Below are 22,154 nucleotides of genomic sequence, written 5' to 3' on the forward strand. Positions count from 1 at the left end.
GTTTGGCTTCAGGGGCTCCATAAATCTCCATGAGCTCCACTTTTCCACCCTCCCAGCTCTCACTGCTGGAGCAGCCTTTGGTCCCTGCTGACACCCATCCCCACCCTCACTTGAAGTTAAGTATTTCTGTGTTGACAGCTGGCTCTAATTTGTGGTCCACTGTGGGGAATGATCTGTGCTTCTGGTCTGATCCCCCATCAGAGGGGCACCCAGTGTCCCACCGTCAGCATCACCTTGTGCCTCAGCGTTTTTGTTCTCTCCCTGCACCTCCTTCACAGAGAAGAATTTTTTCCCAATATCCATCTAAACCTGTCCCTGCTGCCCAGCACCACTCCAGGCTTTTCCCTGTGCCCCACAGGATCCTCAAAGCCCAACAGCATTTTTCATGTGGGGCTTTCACTTCTTTCCCATTTCAAAAGACCTGAGCTATCACAAGAGCTGGGATGTGGAACACCAAAACTGGGGATTTAACAGGCTGGCAGGTAAAAACCATGAGTCACAAAGCAAAGGAACACTCAGGGACATGCACAAGCCCTGCAGGACTCGGTGGGGTGGGAGGAGGGAAATCTGGCGCCTCTTGTTCACACTGAGAGCATCCCTGGAGCAAAGTATTCCCAGAACCACACCTCCAGGGATCTGCTCACCTGCCAGGAGCCAGGGAGCCAGCCTGGAAGCAGGTGACAAGCTGGGCAGCCAAGGACAGCGAGACATCCCAAATCTTTGCCATCACCTCCATCTTTCTGCTGCGCAGAAGTTTCGGCGCCAGGCAGCCAGATATTGTTTCAGGATGACAGAATAACTGCATCGGGTTTTTGTGCGTCTCATTGTGCACACACCTCCCCTCTCCCAGCCCAAGGGAGCTGCCACTCGGGCTCTTTCCACCCTTTTTATAGAGGAATCCAGCACCAGGATCAAAGCAGCTCCTGAATGGGAAAGGGCAGGAACTGGAGAGGTGACAGCGAGGAGATGAGACCTGGGCTGAGCAAAGTGAGGAGCTGTTCCTTTGTGCTGCAGCCTCTGGCCATGTAACCTGAGTGGCAGCACAGATGATGCTGAGAAGCAGAGGAAGGAGAGAGACAAACACCTGTGTTTGGGTTGATGAAAATACTGAGTGACTGCATGAAAGGGAGAGCTCCTGCTTCTGCTTCTCCTGGCTGTCGCTGCTCTGGGTCATCCTCAAATGACCCCAGGTTTTACTAGGAGAGGAAAATTTGATTTCAAGCCTTATCCTGGAAGTCCTTTGGTTGCACTAGATGGAAGAAGCTCTATTGGGAAATGAAGCAAACACAGTGAGGTCTTAATTCCCTGCTGAACCAAGCCCTGGCATTCCTACAGAACGGACTATCAAAGTGGTCTTTTTTCTTCCTTTTCCCCAGCAAAATGAGAAGCATCTCCAGTATTTGGCTCTCCCATACCAGGACATTTGTGGATTGGGTGGAAGAACCACCCAAGGTTCCCATGCAACTCCTCAGTCTCCTCACACATCTATCCCTGCTGTGGTTTGAGAGCAAAATCCATGTTAAGGCAGAAAGAAGTGGATTTTTAATTTTTTAATTTTGTTTTTCAATGGATCCTTTGCAGTGCTCTGATCCTAACTGCTCTCAGGAGCTCCAGGAGCACAGATCCCAGCCTGCTGCTTGTTCCCATGCTGAGGGAGAGAGGAAGCCTCTCAGGATCTGCATCACCTGCTCATGGATGTTCAAAGCCTTCTATATTTACCTTGGGCTGTGTTATCCCAGCTCTTTTCCAGGGGGACTCCTTGTCAAAGTCAGTTAAAGGCAGGGCCAGGCTGTATTTACCTTGGCACCTGATTGCCTTCCAGAGTCCTCCTATTTCCTTCCTGAGTAATTAATTAATAGCTTGTCAGTGAGGAGAGGAGGAATAAAGAACTTCACCCTATTTTTCCTAAGTCCTTTGCCACTGTGGCCAAACCCTTGACCATGCCCAACACCTGCAGTTTGTCATGGTATTGCAAAATACAGAAGCTACCAATAAAAACCCTGAGATCCTTCTTTTGGGATGTTACAGGGATTAAACTCCATTCCAAAGATGAGATGCAAGGTCACCTACAAGGGCTGGAACTGACAAACAGCTCCAGGACCGCTTTACACTCTCTGCCAAACGGGTCCAGTATATCAGAAAAAGGTTCAGAAAGGTGAAACACCTGCTAGATATCATTTCCAAAGCTCCTACTGAGGAAAAAAAAAAACAACCCATCACTCCTTGCTGCTGCTGCAGAAAGCATTAATCCCAGCTCCACGATTTCCATCCCGAACGCGGCACACCGAAACACGCCGCCGGCGCGAGCTGTTGCCCAACTGACCCATTTTAAATTTTTTTTTCCTTGAGTAACTGGGTGAATAAAGACAAAATCATCTTATTTTCATTGAAAAAAACATAATTCCCTCTAAGCAAGGTGCGACCCCGGCCTCGCTCTGCCGACGGCGAGTCCCCTCCTGACCTATTTACGGAAGTGCCGCAGCGAGGATTTCTGCGTGATCCGCTGTGTAAAAGCCTAAAATTACACTGCCCTACAAAGAGCTGGGATAAATTGACCCCTCTAAGCAAATGAGTTGCCAGGCTTTTATCTTCCCCCCTTTGTCGGCTGACGCTGGAGCGGAATAATGAGACGATGCGGGGCTCTACGGGGCACGATTGGAAAACTCTGCCTTAGCAACTCAATTGTATCCCTGATGCCTGCTCTGCCTTTTATACACAGCTACTGGTTTGGAAAGCTGCTTCTGATTTCACACACTCACCCCATAAAGCTGCATTTACTACTTTCATCCACTTATTTTTGCCTGGTGTTACAGCAAAGGGGAATTAGTTGTGGGGTTTGGGGCTGGGATGAAGAAGTGTCTTTATAAAAAAGTCTGGGGTGGGGATTGCTCTGGTTGCTTTTTCGTGCCCTTTATCCAGTCTAGACATGAAAGTCTCAGGATGCAGATGATTTCCGCCTCTCTGCCATGGTATTAAAGAAAAGGGGATGAAGGGAACAATAAGCACCAAGATGTGTCTAAAATTAGAGGTTTACAAAACAATCTGAGTTTATAATATCCCCAGTACAATAAAAGCCAAGAGCAAGAGGGCCAATTATTTAAAAACTGCAGGATAAAAGGAAACCTTGATCAAAACTGTTATCAGCGGAACAAATCTATCCTTATTGTGTTGCAGTTTTGCTTCTGACTGAAATAACTTTTCTAAAATTGCTGCTATGCTGCTAAGAATTAGCTAAGTAGAAACAACACACCAAAATCAAAACTGCCTTGCCTAAACCATCAACATGACAGCAGCCCACAGTTCTTCCCTATTTTCTGCCAAGGTTTAAATTCCAGCATGGTTTTCCTTTTATGCACCTTCCCTCATCACACAGAAAATGGATGAGTTGATTTCCATGTGATCTTCAGTTAAATTTGCATTTTGGGTCTCAAGTGGCAGCAAAGCTGCAGTTCCAGGACTTTAAGTGAATGGGTAAATGAAGAGGAAAACACCAAAATTGTGTTTGCTTTGGTGGGGTTATTATTTTTAATATTAATCTTAAACAAGAAGCAAAATTGATACAACAGCAGTGCCAGGAATATCCTCCTCCTTCTGCCAGGGGAGATGAAAATGTCCTTTAAAATACTGGGGGGAAAATAATATTTACAAATCACTGCTGAGAGGAGGGATGCAGAACCGGCAGGGGATCGGAGATTATGCAGCATCCAATTCTGCTGTCCCTGACCACTGGGAGAATTCAGAAGGAATTAGGAGTTGTCAAGGGGATAAAGTCACTGCCAAGGAGGATGGACTTTTCCTTTGAAAAGCCATCTCTTCTTCTGAGGGTAAACCAGATCCTTCAGAAACCTGACCTTGCACTTGTGTAAGGGAGTGAACATGCTCTGAGCACAGATCCAGGGGAGATCTCCACGGGCTTTTCCTTAGGACAGGACAGCAGAGCTGAGGTTCAGTTCTTGCACACAAAGTAAGAAATTATGAGCCCTGAAGTACAGCACCAAATGAAGATGGGCACTGCAGTCCCCACATCTCAAAACCAGGCACGTGTGGACTGTGTTCACGTGCATCCCCATGTCTCCAGAACAAACACAACCATGGAGTTGTGTTTGCCCAGCATCCCACTGCTCAACTGCACTTTATCCAGTGCCCTCTAATCCTCACCTTCCCTGCTCCAGCTCTCTCTATCCCAAGAATTCACACTCAGCACCAAACCAAACTCAATCCATCTCCTTCCTAAATGCTACACTCAGTCCACTTTCCCACCTTTTCCATTCTCCCACGTCCTACAGCTGTTTCCTCCATCACAACCATCCTTCCTAGGTAAGAAATGATTCTCAGATCTCCCCATTCCTCCTTGGAAATCCACAACAAGTCACAGTGGATCCTTGCTTTTCTTCCCATCAACAGGCACAGCACTCACCTTGGCAGATAAACAAGGTTGGTGGCAAAGCACTCGTGACTGTCAAGCCATGATTCAGCCAGGACACACCAACAGGCAGCAGCCACAAAATTCAGTGTTACAACAGGGTCAAACCCTAACCTGCTTCACAGGGTTTCCTCATCACTGACCTGCACGACCACCAAGGGGAAAAGGGAAGGGAAATAAAAGGTTCATAGCCAGCTACAGGGTGCCCAGAGAAGCTGTGGCTGCCCCTGGATCCCTGCAAGTGTCCAAGGCCAGGTTGGATAGAGTTTGGAGCAATTTGGGACAGTGGAAGGTGTCCCTGTCCATGGCAGGGGGTGGAATGAGCAGAGCTTTAAGCCCACTCTGTGGTACCATGATGATACATTCTGCCCCAATCTCTTCCTCATTCTCAGAGTGCTGTCTCATGGAGCAAAAAGGACACAGGATAATTTTTTTGTGGGTGAAAGCCAAGAAAAAGGTGTTCAGATCTCAGTGAAACCGTTTTCAGTCCACAAGCTCCAGGGCTGGCCCCCATGGACACCAGGCAGTTTTGGGAGATGCCTCAGCTGCAGCTTCAGGCAAGGTGAAGAGCACTCCCTGCAAAGATGGTTACACCCTCCTGAGCCTAGAAAGAGTCACAGCAGGGGACTAAAAAAAACCTTTTTAAACTGAAAATATTTCACAGTAGCAGAATCACAGCCCAGGACAACAGCAACCCTGTAAGCAGTGACAGATCCCCAAGGCCACCACTCTCCCCCAGTCCAGTTCCTTCCCCACCTCTCGGCAGGAGGAAATGAAAACCACACGGACTGAGCAGGGAAGGGATGGATCAGCTCTTCTGGTCCTACCCACCACGCAGCAAAAACTGCTCCCTGCAAGAAATATTCCCAACTGCTCCATCCAGCCTCACTTCTAAAAGCCCAAAGTGATGGAGTTTCCAGCTCTTCTCCTGGGATATGATTTCTCCCTGCAGGAAGCCTTTCCTAGCAAGACTTTCCTTTTGAAAATGTCTTCATTTCAATTTGCAGCCCCCCCCTCTCTCCCCTGCCTGTGTGCATTTGTGAACTACACTAATGAAACAGATTAATACCAAAAAGGAATTACAATTTAGGAATAAATTAGTTTATTTTCCTTTTATCCTCTACCAAAACCCCTCAACATGTCAAAGGAAGTCTGAGTCTCTCTGAAATCTTCTGTTTTAAATTGGTCCCACTGCTCATAATTACACCTCCCTTCTACCCATACAAGTTTACTTTGCTTTTCTTTCCCTTTCTCCTTTTTTAGGGAGGAGGGAAAGAAGGCAGAGAACAGAGTAAGGAAGGGTGGGATAAGGGGAGAGAGGAGAGGGACCCATCCCATCTGATCAGCCTTAATTGCTTCCAACACTCCCCAAGTGTCTGAAAATGAAGGTTATGATACTGGTGCTGCCTGATGAATATTCCCAACTTCATTCCAAATGCAGGATCTGGGTTTACCCAACAATTGGGTTTTCTGCACCAGGAAACAGCTTCCACTTCCCAGAAATACCCAGGAGAAAGGCTGAGATGCAGCCAAATTGTGGGCAGCAGCTTGGAGAAAAAAGGACTAAAGGCTCAAATGCTGCTTGGAAGAAATAATTGTTCACAAAAATTGGAGGGGCTGCAAGAGACAAACAAGGCCATAAACATGCACCAGGCTGGAGGTTAGGCACATACTGATAAAGGGTGTCAAAAATGCAATGGCTTCGACTGAAAATGTCCTTAAAAAAGCACTAGATGGGAAAACTCCACTCCAACCACCATCCTATTTCCCCAAAGGATTTTGTACCCATGTCTGGTGGTAAAAGTTATTCTAATTTATTACAAAAAATGGTTATTTTGGGCTTGATCATCACTTCAGCAAGTAATTAACCACTGAATCCAAGAGCCTGCTGCTACTTCAAGGTCCTCCCTCTGGGACAGGGACACATTTCACGGGCCCAGGTTACTCCAAGCTCCATCCAACCTGGCCTTGACCACTTTCCAGGGATGGGGAAATACAGGGATGGGGAGTTACAAATCATTAAAAGCTGTTCCCATCCCACAGGCACCCAGCTCAGAGTCACTTCTTAAAGGTGTCCACTCCTTACAGGAGTTTTGCTGGAGATCTTGGTTCCCACTTGCTCAAAAACATTCAACCACGTGTGTAAATCCTTGCCACACGAGGATCTGAAGGAATTTTTTAGGTGGGAGGGCAGTTCCAGGTAGGAAAACCCATCAAGGAAAATGTGAGGGCAGCTCACACTGCACAGGAACTCTCTGCTTGCCTCAGCAGCAAAGTTTAATTCCCACCCTTGTACAGCACGTTCTGATATTTAAAAATATTCAGTTGACTTCCACATCTCCCGTGCCCTTTATTTTTCTGACGGCTTCTCCTGGATGGGAAGCACGGGAAAATCCCAACTGCAGAACAGAGCAAAGAGCCAGGAACCACTGCAGCCACTGACCCAGAGCCAGCTTTGGGGTGTTTTTGTTTAAAACACAATTTTTAGAGTGCTGTAAGAATAAATATATATTCTAAACCCTCTAACACTTACTAGAGGTCTAAAAGAAAGCCGAGTTGGAAATAGGAAGTGCATATCCAAAGGGAAAGCCGGAGCACAGGGAGGCAGCCTGCCCTTCCTTGGCTGCACCTCTCCCTTTCTTGGCTGCAAGGAGCAGCAAGGAAGTGATTATAAAGCATTTATTTGCAAAATCACAGCCAATAAATCCAAGAGCAACAACACCCTCCCCTCACACTGCTCGGTCCTTGGCTGGGGGGGAAATGAAGGAGAGCTCTAGGTCTGACCAGCAGGCAGGTGCATGGCAGGAGATCTTTGCTCCAAAGATTTTTGGGAAGAACTCAAGGCTGTGAAATGGAATATTCAGCCAGGCTGTCCCTTACCTCTGCTGCTTTGAAGGCCTAGAAAATAAAAAACCTTAGAAAGGCAGCGATGGTTGTGGAATGAAAATGCCTGAAAAGGTTAAAAAAAAAAAAAAAAAAAAAAAAAAAGACTGGGCTGTTGAATGAGGAAATGAGTAAGGGAGAGCAAGAGAAAATAAAATGGTACAGAAAAAGCCATCTAAATTCTCCTCCCCTTTCCTGGATACAAATACCATCACAAGAAAACCGTAGGAAGCGAATCTGACTGCTTTGAAAAGCACTGAGGTCAAAAGCCCGACAGAAGAAAGGAAAAAGGATTAAACAAAGGGATGATATAATCTATCCAGCTATAATTCAAACCTTCGAGGTATAAATAGCTCCACTACAGGGCTCGAGTCAACCACTAATTTACACTGCAATCAGGAGGGGGAGGCACATACCCATCCCCACAAGCAGATTAATCCTTAATTGCTCATTTTTGCATTTCTGACACCTTTCTTTTGAAGTACCAAAGCTGGTACCGTCTCACAAAAGGCGCTGGTGAGCCTGAAAATTGGTGAGATGAGCCTGGCTGCTGCTTGTTCCAGGCCCATGCACAGCCCCAGATGCTTTTGTGGGTCCTCCTTGCAAAGAAGAAAGGAGATGGCTCCAATCCATGGGGATAAGAGAGGATCAAAGCCAGCATTTGCCAGTTTGACACAAAGGGAAGCAGGACTCGTGTTTCACAATGTTTTTCCAAGGCCTTAATTGCAGATAAATACTTACTGGGATATTCAAATACTTGTGAGCACTTCAATCACTTCAGAGGCTCTGTAAATCCCTCTAGGAATACGGGTAAGGATGGGGTGGGTGGTGTGAGATAAGAGCAGCAGGATCAGCAGGATCATCAGCTGGTGGCTTTCAGAAAGGGACACCCAACCCCTTCTCCTCTGTTGTGTCCTTCCCTCTTGACTCATCTCCATCCACGGGAGGAAGGCAATGCCAATGATGGAAAGGGTTTTAGGGGAGAAATTAATTCATTCTTCACCACAATGTCAAGTTCTGAAGTTCGGTTCAAGAGCAGATCCTTTCCTGTTCCCGTGTGCATCCTGCATTGCCAGGTGGAACTGCTGTGTCCAGACACCCCCTGCATGTGTCTCGTGGGTTAATTAAATTAATTAACCACCCTGCCCCTGTTAATGACCCTCACTGCATCCCAGCCTCTCTGAACTGAATGAAATTGTCACCCTAGGAGCAGAATCACAGAATGGTTTGGGTTGGAAGGGACCTTAAAAACCATCCAGTTCCAACCCCATCCATTATCAGGGACACCTTCCACCATCCCAGGCTGCTCCAAGCCCCATCCAACCCGGCCTTGGACATTTCCAGGGATCCAGGGGCAGCCACAGCTTCTCTGGGCACTCCCCACCCTCACAGGGAACAATTCCTTCCCAGTATCCCATCCAACCCTGCCCTCTGGCAGTGGGAAGCCGTTCCCCCTTGTCCTGGCACTCCATCCTTTGCCCCAGGTCCCTCTCCAGCTCTCCTGGAGCCTCTTCAGGCACTGAATCCCCTCTTCCCTGCTGCCCACAATGTGGGATCAGCCCAGGGAATGGCCAGGGCATGTCCAGCCTTTCATCCACCAACATCCCCAAAACATTCAGGGCTGCCATATCCCTGCTATTTTTTTTTTTTTGCAGGTGAGATACAGCATCCCATATAAAAATTCCTATCCTGTAACACATCAGACTTCGTTTAGACAACAACTTTCTCCTAACACCATCTCATCAGTCACCAACCTCTGCTCACAAGACTTTTGACTTATTCCTTTTGGGAAGCATCCAGCTTGATCCCAACCATCAGAGGTGGGGTTTTTTTGTGTCCCAGTGGGTTATTTCATTAGGATGTGCACCTGGAAAACTTATTCCAGGCTGAGTGTGCAGCTAGTGGGAAGAAAGACTTCTTGATGATGCATTTTCCTACCAAAATAGAAGCAGCATCTTTAAACACAAACAGATTTCAGCTTCCAGCACGGCAGTCCTGGGGCAGGAGACTGAACCAGCTTTAACTACTGAAGTCACACAGGGAAGAATTTGTGGGGAAAAAAAAAAAAAAAAAAAAGAGAAAAGTGTGTGGTTTCTGTATTTCAGCAGCAATGTGCTCCAGATGGATTAAATGCCATGTAGGCTGGTGAGAAAAAAAAAAATCCAACAACTTTGCTCCTCCCTCGAAACAGAAGGTGGGACAATTCACATCAAAACTGGTTCAAGCACAAAGCAAAAGTCACCAAATGCTTCAAAAGCAGCAAATTGTACCAAATTCAGATGTTAAAACATCACTGGGGAAAAAAACCTACAACACCCTGTGGTATGAAACTCTGAAAATGTATGTTAAAAATTGTGTAACAGAGAATTTTTCCATATTTTTGCTCCCAAGAATAAAGACTAGGATAAATCAACAGCTGAAAGGGCTGAAAGTCATCTTGCTGTGAGCCTTTGTTAATAAAAATCAGAGTGTGGATGAAATCATTCAAGCTGAAAGGAAGAGCAAATGTTTTAAAAGGTATTTTCCTCTGCAAAGGAAAAATCTGCCTCACGGTAAAGAGAAGCAGCAAATCAGTTCACAACATTTCCTTCCTTTTGTGACAGGGAAAATGTATTAAAACTAAGATTGGAAAGGAAATAAAGTCATTTCATTACAAGCAAGACATGAAGCACCCAGGAAGGATTTCTTTAAATCCCAGGGTTGCCCCCATGAGATGAGAAAGGAGGGATGCCCAGGGCACAGTGTGGGGACCAAAGGTGAGGCTGAGCATCCTGCTGATCCTCTGCATCCCATCACTTAACCAGCATTTCCAATTTCCAACCTCTTACAGATTCATCATGGACTTCAGCAAACTGACAGCCCTTCCAAAAGCCCAGAAACAGCCACTTTAAAAACAATGGAAACTCCTGAACACCTGCCTGAGGGATGGAAAAAAAACAGTGTCTAGCAGATATTATCTTTTTTTTATTATTATTTAAGGGCAAATAAAATTGAAGTGGGGAGTAGATGTTTTAAAGCAGTTAATGCAGAGCTGGGTTGCCAGCCAACATCTCACTAAAACATCTTCCCAAATGGTACATTTCAGGATTCAAAGCACATAAAAATAAAGAAATAGATATTAAATAGGCTTTGATCAAGCCTCTGGCTGCTTGGGAAAAGGGCTTTTAACAGATTCACCCCCGAAGCAAAACAGTAGCTGGGAATAATCCTCCATGCCTCAAAACCAGTGCCATACTGGGCTTCCCATTTTGTTTTTGTGCTGTGGACACCTGTGAGCATCCCTGGTGAAATATTTGGGGGTGGTTTCAATGCTGCTCATGGCACCTGAGCTGGGTGGAGCACAGCAGCAGCTGAGGAGCAGAAAATTCATTTTGTGTGACCTGTCATTTGAGCAAACAAATCCCCATCCTGCCCAAGGCGTGCCTGAGCCCCGGGACAGCCAAACTCAGCCTCTGGTAGCTCTGGGAGGAGGTGGAGCAGCACCACAATGGGGGTGTTGAGGTTTTCTTCAGGGAGATGCAGGACCAGGGCTCTTCCTTCCTTCCCCAGCAGCCTTTGAAGATGTGGTGAGCTGGCAGCAGCGTGGCTGGAGGTGCTGATCCACCACAGCTGGAGTTTCAGGCTGGTTTTTCTGGCAGTAAATGATGTCTGTAAGGGACACCTGCTCTGGCAGTGCTCAAGCAGAACCCTTGTCCTCTCTGCTGAGTGCTCATTCCAAGACAGACCAGGAAGAAAAAAATCCAGGTGACACCAGCCTTTGTGGGGATCCCCAGGTGTTTCAGGCATTCCAGGGGCTCCCTGCACGTCCCAGTTTGGGGGAGCACTGAAGGGCAGAGCTGAACTCTTCCAAATCATTTCATTTTGGCTCAGATTTAACTCCTTCCCTCCAGACCCCTCACACTGTTCTTGGTCACCACCTGCAATTTTGAGCTCATCTTTGGGATGAACATCCCAAACATCCCAGCAAGCGCCTGCTGAATTCCCATCGCTTCCACACCCCTGAGTCTTCTTACACTGATTAAAACACCACCACAACGTGAACCCTGACCAACTTCTCTCCTGAAAAAACCCAACTCAGCTTCCCCATTACTCCACCACCTTTCTGCTGTTTAATCTCTGGTGCCATTTCCCTCTCCTGCAGAGCTCTCACCTCCCCACAAGTTTTCACTGCAAGGAGGAACCTTAAATAACTAAAGCCAAATGGGCTGCAGCTGCAGGGACCTCCCTGCTCAGTCCACCTGTATCTGAAAACCTCAGATGTCAGGACATTCACTCATTTGGGGGGAGAAACAACAACATTTCCTCCTCAAAACTAGTTTGTCTCAAATGCAGAGTTTTTTGCAAAATCATGGCCTTGTTCACATGATGTTGTTGATTTTGCAAGCTGGTCTGGTGGAAGGTGTCCCTGCACATGGCAGGGGGTTGGATTAAATGGTCTTTAAGGTCTCTTTCAGCCCAAAATATTTTATGGTTCTGTGATTCTCTAACTTCTCCACCCCCTTGTACAAGGCTGGAAGCAGCCCATACTAATATTTTTGGTTTGCTTTTTCATTTTTCATTATTTTATTTTATTTTATTTTTAAAATTAAGGACCAGGTCTAGCTGAATTTTAAACCAGCAGACTTCCTCTAGAGCGACAGCAGTTTGACCTTGTACTTCCTCAAAGCTCAGCCCAAGGTAAGACCTGAGGTTGCCAAGAACCTGCTGAGTGAGGTGCAGCCAAGCTGGGCACCTTCCACGGAGGAAAAGAAGCCATAAAGAGGTAAAACACAGCTTTATTGTAGTATAAACTCCATCTGTATTTGAAATGTTTCACTTTAAAGAGCTTCTCCCCTCCCTCCAGCTCTGCAAAGAGAGAATTGCTCACCAAGGCACACAAACCACATCAAATTGAAGCAGAACCTGGCCAAGCAGCTCAGACACAGCCCCCATCTCACAAATGCTCTCTGCAGCAGCAAAACTATGGATTACAGTGTTTCCTTTCCCAAATATTGTACATTTTACCTGGTACACCACCCAACTTACACGCTGGGCAGAAACAGCTGGGTAAGAGAGGACAGGAGAGGAAGGGAAAATATCTTGCATATGGATGGGCACCTATAAAATGCATTAAAAATCAAGTTTGGGAGTTAAAATCCCTCAGCAATGGTCAGCCATAATCCAGTTTCTCTCTAAAGCTTTCCTCCTTTTTGGATCTCCCTCCAGATTCCCCAAGCAATAATTTACCTCCTTCCCCAGCGAGCTCATCCCTTGGCTCCACAGGTACCAACTGTGCCCTCTCTCACCCCAAGTGCTGTTATATTTTGATGAAGCTCAGAGCAACTGGTGGAGTTTGTATGACAAATATCACATTTTGTGTCAGAACTGGAGGATTTACGCATCAGGAGCTTGTCTGGCTTCTCCCCGCCTGCAGCCGTTTACCTGCTGCCAGGTATCACTTCCCATGAAATGCACACACCTTAGGCCACCACAGCCCTTGGAAATACACAAAATAATTACTTTTTCCAGTCTGCCTTATCTCCCTGTGGACATCCACATACAAAAATCCCCAACCTAAATATCTGCCTGCCCTCAGAATGACTCTGTGTGAAAAGGGGAACAGGTCCCTGACCGAGCACCGGAGGTTCTGCACCACAAGGAGATTGTCCAATGCATCACAAATCCATCCAACCACCAGCTGGAGCTGTGAGGGGTCCACGTGTCCCTTGCCAAATTCCTGTGTAATTTTCCATTCTTTCTTCTTAATCAGTGCATAATCCAAGGAAGATTTGTATAGCAGTATTAAAGGAAAAGTCGCTGGTGCAGGGAGAGGAAAACACCGGTGACGGTGCCAGCCTGAGAGGGGATTTCCATGCTTTGCTCTTGGAAAGGCCTGATAAGATGGATATATTTGTTTTAGCTTTCAGCAAGGAACCTCAAGGATTTGGATTACAAAATGCCTAAAAAAACGTCACGAGAACTGAGTTCTGGAAAAGGAGATAGGAGAAGTTAATGGTGTTAGCAAGCACTGACCTGGCTAATCCCATTGCTGACCTGTGTCTGGCTGGGCAAACGTGTTCCTGAAACCTGGATGTGGTGTATAGCACGTGGTCTTGGGGCAAGACAGTGCAATTCCAATTGTTCCAATTGGGTGCAGTTCCAGGATTTTGTGGATTTTGGTTTGTATCAGCTGGGAGCAGATGTTCTCCTCTGCCCCCTCCACCTCCAGTGTCCTCTGTGTGAAAAAATGTCACCAAAGCAGCTGCACTTGTGTTTTACCTCAAACCCAAAGCACATCTGATTGAATTACCTCTTCTTTTCTGTTGGATCTTAAAGACAATTTAGTTCCACACTGCTGCCATGGGCAGAGACACTTTCCACTAAACCAGGTTGCTCCAAACCCCATCCAACCTTGAGCAGTTCCAGGGATGGGGCAGCAGATCTGCCCAAAATGAAGGATCTTGTTTTACTGAAAACATGGATCAACTCAACCCTCCCACTGGACCAACTACAATTGAAGCAGGGATGTGTTTGGAGACACCAACATGAAAAAGATTTGCTCCTATAGGTGCAGGCCCACCAGAGCCAGCAGAAGCTGTGCTTAGCTGCAATTAACTAAATTAGCACGGCTTGATCTCAGTGGAGACAAGTGGTTGAGGAAGCCCTTAAACCTAGCAAGCAAACACCACTAAAAGCCTACACTGACTGCAGCTGCAACCCTCCTGAAAGCTGAACCTGTGGTTGCTACAACCTGGCAACGTATTTTTGAGGCAACCACCCCTTTGGTGCAGTTTCCTATCTGTTTAGGCAACAGGTACATCAGTTGCTGTTTTCAGGACTGAATTTCAATAAATATCTCATGTCTCAGAAGGATGTGAGAGCAGTTGATGTCTGTGCACTGATAGTTATGCCTAATTAACATAAAAATGAGGTTTTCCTAATCACCTGCAAGAGGAAACCTGCTTACAGAACAAGCTACTGGGGAAAAAAAAAAAAATAATTACTCCTTAGGGAGGCAGTTGTCAGATATAAGGTGGAGGGTGGATGTGTTTATTTATACCAGCAGCTCCAGGTAGGGGCTGCAGGTCCTGACACGCTGCCTGGTGTGGTTTCTGCAAGGAGTTTTCTCCTTCCTGTCCCCATTCCACGCTCAGCTCCAACCGCCCAGCGCTGGAGGTGTGTGCTGGGAATGATGGTTTGCACTCTGTACAGAGTCCCTGCAAATCCCAGGGTATTTTTTAGGATGCAGCAGGCCAGGTCAGCTCACCTCAGTGGTATCAAATTTCATGCAGAAGTTTGAAGCTTCACAGGAAAGAGGTGGGGAGAAGTGCCAGTGGGATTTAGGAGCACCACTCACTTGGGATTTCTGGTCTCTGGGCAAACTCTGTGTCTCCAAAACATACTCCAAGGATCAGCCTGCACATCCCAAAATGGGAGAGCAAGCTTTAAAGGCTTCAGAAGCACTGCAGTTGGTGGTGGCTTTGACTGACACTGCAAATCTGAGTCGGGGAAAAATCACTTTATGCCTTGGCCAGTCAAAGCAGAATCCACCAGGATGAAGAAGTGCAGGGCTGGGATGAGTCCTGACCCACCACCTCCTGAACTCCATCTCATGAAGTTTGGTCACAACTGCACGTGCTTGGGGAGAAGATGAAGCTGTGGCACTTTTCTGAGGAGCAATCCTTGAGGGAGAGGCTGTGGCACTGTGACCAGCCGGTGCTGGCGGGTACCCCTGGAAGGGAGCAGCAGCAGCACCCCGGTGATAAATGAAGCTTCAAGTTACTGCGAGAACAAACACCAGAGGAAGGAGCCAACCACAATTACTCACTTATCTTGCAGGAAAGACATTTCAGTTATTGTGGGTAGCACCGAAAACAACAGCTCGGTGACGGGCGCTGCTGGAACCGGTGGAGGAAACCGCACGTGTCGAGCTCTTCTGCAAATCCACAGGGCACGTCAGTGCGGCTCCCACCTCCCAAAAACTGCTGCCAGCACAGCTAGAGGAGGATATGGATGGTGCAGAGCTCGTGGAAGGCTTTGGATGGGCTTTGTTGAAACAAGAGCTGTGGTTTTAGTGTTCTCCTCTCAGAAACGTGGCAGTGGTGTCATGGGACTGTCCTCTCCACACCCCGATGGCCTCTGCCCTCCTGAGCAGCTCTGGCAGTGCTTTGCACACTCAGATACAGCTTGGCACAACACCACCTCTCCATCACACTGAGCACCTTGCTCTGGCTGCTTCCAACACACAGCGCTGCTCTTCCCAACCCAGGACCTCACAAATGGTGGGAGCACCGATGCTCCGCCTGTTCTACCCCCAGCACCTGCCCCTGATGCTCTGGGGGGCAGAAGTTCTCCCAGTTTTCCTTATCAAAGCCAATTTTTCGGAAAAGAAATACATTACACAAAGTATTGTAGATGAACATCTCAACTTTTCTGCTCTCTACAAAAAGGAAGTAAGAGAATCAGAAGCAAATTTTTTAATGCTATCAGATTTAGTCAAGTTTAGTGAGGACACCAGATTTAGCATCAATGTAGAATTTAGAATGAAACAAAAAACTTGATTTTGTACATGAAACCTGAAGTCGCCCAAAATTCCAGTAATTCTTTCCTCGCTCTTTCTATTCCTATGAAACACCATAATTTTAAATATTGGATAATTTGAGTCTGCAGCTTGAAGGTTTCTCCAAAACACCAGCTCTTTTTGGAGACAGACTGATGTCACTGTAGCTCATTTGCTTAATTAGTGATTTACAGAAAGATGTTTCTAGGAGAAGGGGGAAACCCTTCAAATGAAAAGCTCCAAGTGCAGAATCAAGAGACCATCCCCAATGACTGTTTACTCCCATCTTGTACATAATTTTGGGCCACACTGTATCAATCAGCAGCTGTGACTGATGCCATTCCACTTCCAAAATATAAAATAAATATAAATATAAATATAAATATAAATATAAATATAAATATAAATATAAATATAAATATAAATATAAATATAAATATAAATATAAATATAAACTCTGCAAGAGGCCAAGCACAACTGCCCTGAATTTTTCCTAACAGGAGGACGTTGCTTTTACAAAATCGCGCTGGGACGAGAAGTCAGCGCACAGGATAAACACACGAATCCCGGCGTTGTCACACAACCCTGAAGGAGTTTTCCCCTTATTTCAGCACTTTGTTTTTATCACTGCAGCCTTCCTTCCCCCAAGCACTTGGCTTTTGCTGACCGCTGCACCCTGCCACACAAATCCTTCTCCAAAGGGGCGCTCGGGTACGGCGGAGCGCGCGGAGAGGGCTCGCACAGATGCGCGCGTTGCAAGAAACAATAATTCATGCAAATCCCTGCTCCAAGCAAATTCCACAGCAGTGCATCTTATCACAAGCCAAACAAAAAGTAGGAATACACTGGAGAATGGTAAACCCAGTGTTCAAAGAATTTGCTCTTGTTGCAGCTTGAATTTCCCCCCCTCTCCTTCCAACAACTCTCTGCCGACACCAAAAACCGACCAGCCATTAATCAGAAGTGAAAACCCAAACGGTGAGAGGAAGCAAAGCCTCTGTTACAGAAGATATTTGGGAGTCTCTGTGGTGACTCCTAAAGGGGTGAAGACCCTCTTTGCTTCAGGAAGAGGAGGCAGAGACCAGCAGTGACCATTTCACCCTTCTGATGGTGCCTCCAGGCACAACCAACCCAGCAAGGAAAGAACCCAGATATTAAAGCAGCACGAAAAGTAATTATAAATCCATTTAAATCTGCTCACATTTGTGTTTGCTTCTCCAAGTTTGTACAACAGTTTACTGCTTGTAAATCAGGGATTTTCCTCTGTTTCATCAATCAAGAATTGAGCACTCTCTTGCCACGTTTGGAGATAGACCAGCTTTCCACAGAAGCTCAAGACGATGAAAATAAACGAATAAAATGTATTTTTAGTTCGAGGTTTTTTTCTTTTTTTTTTTTTTTGAGATGGCAAGTTAGAACCTGAATTCCAACCCAACCACTGGGTTTCAGCAGAACAAAAAAATCCCTGTGCTGAATGCTCTCAAATAAGAGTCATGTCCCTTCCAACTCCACACCAACAGAGACCTTATTATCCTTTGGGGGAGGAAGTCAGATTTTTTTCCACTTAGTTACGTTCCCAGGTAGTTCTTAAATAAGATTTCCCTTCCCTCTGTGTTTAAAGGGACACTTTAGCACAAGTTACTGCTTGGCCATAGTGCCATCACTGTGTGCTGAAACCCAAAATAGAGCCATGACCATCAGGGCCACTGGCCAAGACGATTTTATTTCATTTATTTTATGCCCAAATTAACAGCACCTCTTCCTACCTTAATTATCATCGGTCAATTGTCCACCTGCATGTCATTAGGAGCCCATAAAGGTTCTTCCAGTGCTGCCCCCTGGAAACAATCAAACAAACAAACCTTTTAGAGACAGAGAGTTAAAATACAGCAACATCTTAGTGAAACAACGTTTTTACTGCTGCCAGCTTGCCAATTCCACTTCATTTTACCAGATGCAAAATGCAGTTTTTCATTATTGCTCAAGCCACAGACACACTCGAAAACATGAAAATAACTTTTAAATACAGAAAGCGAAATTGGGAATTTCCAGGGTTAAAAGCACTTTTGGGAAGAGGTGGCAGGAGGGAATTACAGGGCAGCAGCAGCAGATGTTACAGATGAAGGGACTCTGATATTCCCAGCTTGGCCTGATACATGCACTGCTGTTTGGGTAAAAGCAAATAAAGCTTAGGAGGGTCCAGAGCTAGAGGAAATAGATAATTTCTATTGTAGTGAGGGCACCACAATCACTTTGGGCTCTTCTGAGGGTGTATTTCTGAGCGTGTATTTACAGACAGAAGTAGTTTGAGCACTGGGAAAAGCAGTTTTTTTGTGTGTTCATTTACTCCCACCCCAAGGGAAGGGGACAGAAAGCCACATGGAGGTCACCAGGATTTCTGGTGTACCTGTGGGACAGCACCAGCAACTTCCTCAAGCCCAAACCTCTCTGAATACAGATTCTGGCTGTAGGATCCAGTGTGACCCTGTAAGGAACAGGCTGGAGGCTGCAGACCTGCAGGGATGTTTGTGATGTTCTCACACTCTTGCACAAACCATCTCCCCAGCAGCTCTTGGGTTTGGATTCCTGGCTCCACCAGCACAGCCACACCACAGGGGCTCGCAGCTCACTTGCCATGTCCACACTGCTCCTGGCTGTTCCCCACTTTTACATGACTCCACTCCCTGCATCTCAGCTCCCCTTCCCAAAATATTTTTTATATATAATATTTACCCACATCAGCTCTGAGGCAGCAGCAGGGCTCCTTGCAGGAGGCTGCAGAGCCAACCCCCAACTAATCCCATCTTCTGGGTTGCAGCTATGAAATACAGAATTAGAGACCTGAGGCACTTCTAGATTTTAAGTTTAATACATTTAAACCAATTTTTTTAATTTTTTTTTTTTCCTACTGACATGTTCCCTGCCCAGCCTTGGGCAGGATGCGACCCAGCCATCTGTTCCATCGGTGCCAGGAGCTGTGGAGCTCAGACATAATCCCTGGGTGATCTCCTCATTGTTTTTCATCCTGCTCAAGTGTTGACTCGAGCACTTGTTCAATTAGACAAGTCTCAGCACTGCAATCAGATGGGCGAACGGGGCTGATTTTCTACCTCCACAGAGAAGAAAAAACCTGATTTAGCCGAGTGTGATAGAACTGGGAGCTTCAAAGCAACGAGACCTGGAGATCACGGCTGCTCTGAAGTCTGAACCCGAGCAGACCACCAGCAACTTCCACTCTAAGAGAAGCTGTGAGACAGAGCAGATTAAAAGACATTGGATCTGCCAGGGAGGAGGAGAGCTGGGTTATTTTCCTGATACTTCTTCTTTGAGGGAACTGGAGAAGAGCTGAGGCATCTGCTTTCTCTTGTCTCTGGCTCCAAGTGAGTGACCCCAGATGTGCCAGACTCGCTGATATTCCCACACAAACACAAAATTGCGTTTTCTTCCTTACGATCCAGCGTTTCCCAGGAATCAGAGGGGTCTGAGGGCTACAAGAATCCAGTCCAGCCTTCAGCCTGTCCTCTCCTCCCTGCCATCCTTTGGTTAGCTCCCTGCATTTAAACAAAGCCATACATTTTGTGGGACCAGAGTCAGGAAGCTGGCATGAGCAAATGTGCTGTCAATATTTTCATGGTCAATTTATTCCTTCATTCACAAGGCTGACAGATTCCAAACTCAGCTTTGGATGGTGCCAAGTGCAGGAAAATCACAGGATTATGGAAGGGACCTCTGGAGATGATCAAGCTCAGTGTCCCTGCCATGGACAACCCCAGGTTGCTCCAAACCTGTCCAACCTGGCCTTGGACATTTCCAGGGATGGGAAGTGCACAATCTCTCTGGGTAACCAGAGAGGTAACCAAATGTAAATGGAAACATAACCTCAACAATTGCATGGAACCTGTTGGCTAGTTATTATGAGGAGTTGCCCTTTCATTTTATATTTTAATATAATTAATGTTTAAATTATGATATTGTTTTGGTTTTATGTTTAAGAAATAATATAGTAAGTAGTGATATTCAGATAATTATAGGGTTAATTTTAATTTTTTAAATTTATTTTGGAAATATTTAAGGTAATTTAATTAGTTTTAGTTTTGTTTCTTTTTTAGTTTTTTTTTATTAGTTACTAGAGATAGAGTTTTAAGAACTCTTCTCCAAAAATGAAAACGGAAGATCAACTTTATAAAAATTTTCCAGGATTGATCTGTATAACATTAACTTATATTAGATGACAACTGGTAACCTGTGCTACAGCCCAAGAATTTCTTCCTAATATCCCATCTAAATCTATTCTCCTACAGCTTACACTCATTCCCCCCACATCCCATCACTCCATGCTCTTGTCCAGGGTCCCTCTCCAGCTCTGTCTGAACCTCTCTAGGTGCTGGAAGGTCTCCCCAAAGCCTCCTCTTCTCCAGCTCCCCTGCTGCCACCCCCATGTGAGAGTTCAAAGGGAATTGGTGATGAAGCCCAGTTTTTCCAAAGCTCGGAGCGAGGCTCGCGCAGCGCACGCTCGCAGCTCCTGACAAAACAAGGACATCACCTCCTGAAAGAGGAGTATACAGCGAGAGGTAACGAAAACCAGCAAGTGCAAAGGGAGAAGGGGCACCAGAGAGCTCATAAATGTCAAGGGCAGGTGTGTGAATGGGGTGTAGAGCTGGCTGTGCCTTCAGATGGCTGCGAGAACGGCTCAGCAGCAGGAGCAGAGGGGAATTTGGGATGCAGCCACTCCCAGCCCTCATTCCTTGTGACAGGTACAGAGCACTCAGTATGTCAGAGCAGAAGCATCTCATGTTCTACACATCCACACCCGTTCTTAGAAATCACTCCCTGGCCTCAGCAATCGGTTTCTGTGCAGAGAGGAAGCGAGACTGCCAAGGAGCAAGCGTGGCACGGAGCTGAGAGCGGCTCCTGCAGCCCCACACAATCCTTCCCACTCCTCTGCCCTTTCCCAACCCCACTGTGCCCCAATGTGCCAGCAGTGTAATCCTCTTCCCAGATAATCCTCCCAAAAAGCTGCATCTGCAGGATCTGGTGCCATCAGCTGAGTGTGGAAAACCATCCCTGCAACCCACTGACCTCAGGAATACCATAATAATTCACATTTATTGTTTGTACACCATTTGTATCTATTTGGATGAAAGCAATTTAACCTGCTGCTACAGCACACATCCTTACACATGTAAGGATGACATGCTGGATATAGGAAGGAACTTCCATTCTCTACCATGAAAATTCAGTTTTCTAAGCTTGGCAGCATTAGGAAATCCAACACTGACCTGATCCAGGTATTTCTGACAATGCTGTTACACAAAGTTGCTTCAGAAAGAGATTCCAGTTACTGAATTAATTAATTACAGTTATTGGACTCAGCATCAAGTGTCTTCCAGGATGGTTAAAATCATGGAATATCCTGAGCAGGAAGGACCCATCAGAATCATTGAGTCCAACTCCTACCACTGTGCAGAACAGCCCAAGGATCCTGGACTGTGCTGGAGAGTGTTGTCCAAAAACTTCTCAAACTCAGACAGGCTTGGTGCTGTGACCAGCTCGTCCTGCTTTTGGTTGGGAGAGAGTTAATTCTTGGGAAAGAGTTAATTTTCTCCCCAGTAGCTGGTACAGTGTTTTGGATTTAGGATGGGAGTAATGGTTAGTTCGGTGCATTTAAACAGAGCAATAAATTTTATGGGACCGAGTCAGGAAGTTGGCATGAGCAAATGTGCTGTCAATATTTTCATGGTCAATTTATTCCTTCATTCACAAGGCTGACAGATTCCAAACTCAGCTTTGGATGGTGCTAAGTGCAGGAAAATCACAGAATTTCACAGATGAGGGAGACCATGTGAGATTAAGTTGGAGAAAGATGATCTTTAAGGTCCCTTCTAACCCAAACCAGTGATTCTATGGGAAAAATCCACCTATTTCTTTTATTAAAATGAGGAGTACAAGGCTGCAATCTGAGAGGGTATTTCTGGAAGAACACTGATGAAAAAGTGCTCTGGGAATTCAGATTATGACAGCAGTTTTGTTAATAGGGAATATTAATGGTATAAAAATATTACACACGAAAATGCTCAAGATCAAGGGTTGGCAAAGGTGGCCCACAGTTCCAGGAGCCCTCCATCCCTCATTAAAATTATTAAAATAAAAGGATGGCAGGTATTAGTTGGCTAGACAGCCCCAAATCCCACTGGCTGCTAATCCACCTGAAACCCAAGTGTATGAAGGCAAATTAAAGCTGCCTTTAATCCATGCAAATCTCAGCCCAGAAATCCTTTATTCTCTTACCTCCTGCCACGAGTTTAGCCC

General features: G+C 46.0%; 1 protein-coding gene and 1 long non-coding RNA gene across 3 annotated transcripts in view; one reads left to right on the forward strand and one right to left on the reverse strand.

Annotated features, from left to right (window-relative positions):
• PTPRA (protein tyrosine phosphatase receptor type A) overlaps positions 1–22,154 on the reverse strand; it is a 113,718-nt gene that overhangs the window by 39,280 nt on the left and 52,284 nt on the right. For both annotated transcript variants that reach the window (XM_086889718.1, XM_086889719.1), the window contains exon 3: positions 17,612–17,683. In XM_086889718.1, the coding sequence (XP_086745844.1) occupies positions 17,612–17,623 (12 nt within the window). In that variant the 5' untranslated portion in view covers positions 17,624–17,683. The remainder of the gene's footprint in view (positions 1–17,611; positions 17,684–22,154) is intronic.
• Positions 11,582–14,591, forward strand: LOC111929117 (uncharacterized). Its single transcript, XR_002864531.2, has 3 exons — positions 11,582–11,749; positions 11,897–12,068; positions 12,150–14,591. It is a non-coding gene; the product is annotated as an uncharacterized LOC111929117 (long non-coding RNA).

Source organism: Cyanistes caeruleus, chromosome 5 (assembly GCF_971803275.1).
Source record: "Cyanistes caeruleus chromosome 5, bCyaCae1.hap1.1, whole genome shotgun sequence".
Taxonomy (NCBI): domain Eukaryota; kingdom Metazoa; phylum Chordata; class Aves; order Passeriformes; family Paridae; genus Cyanistes; species Cyanistes caeruleus.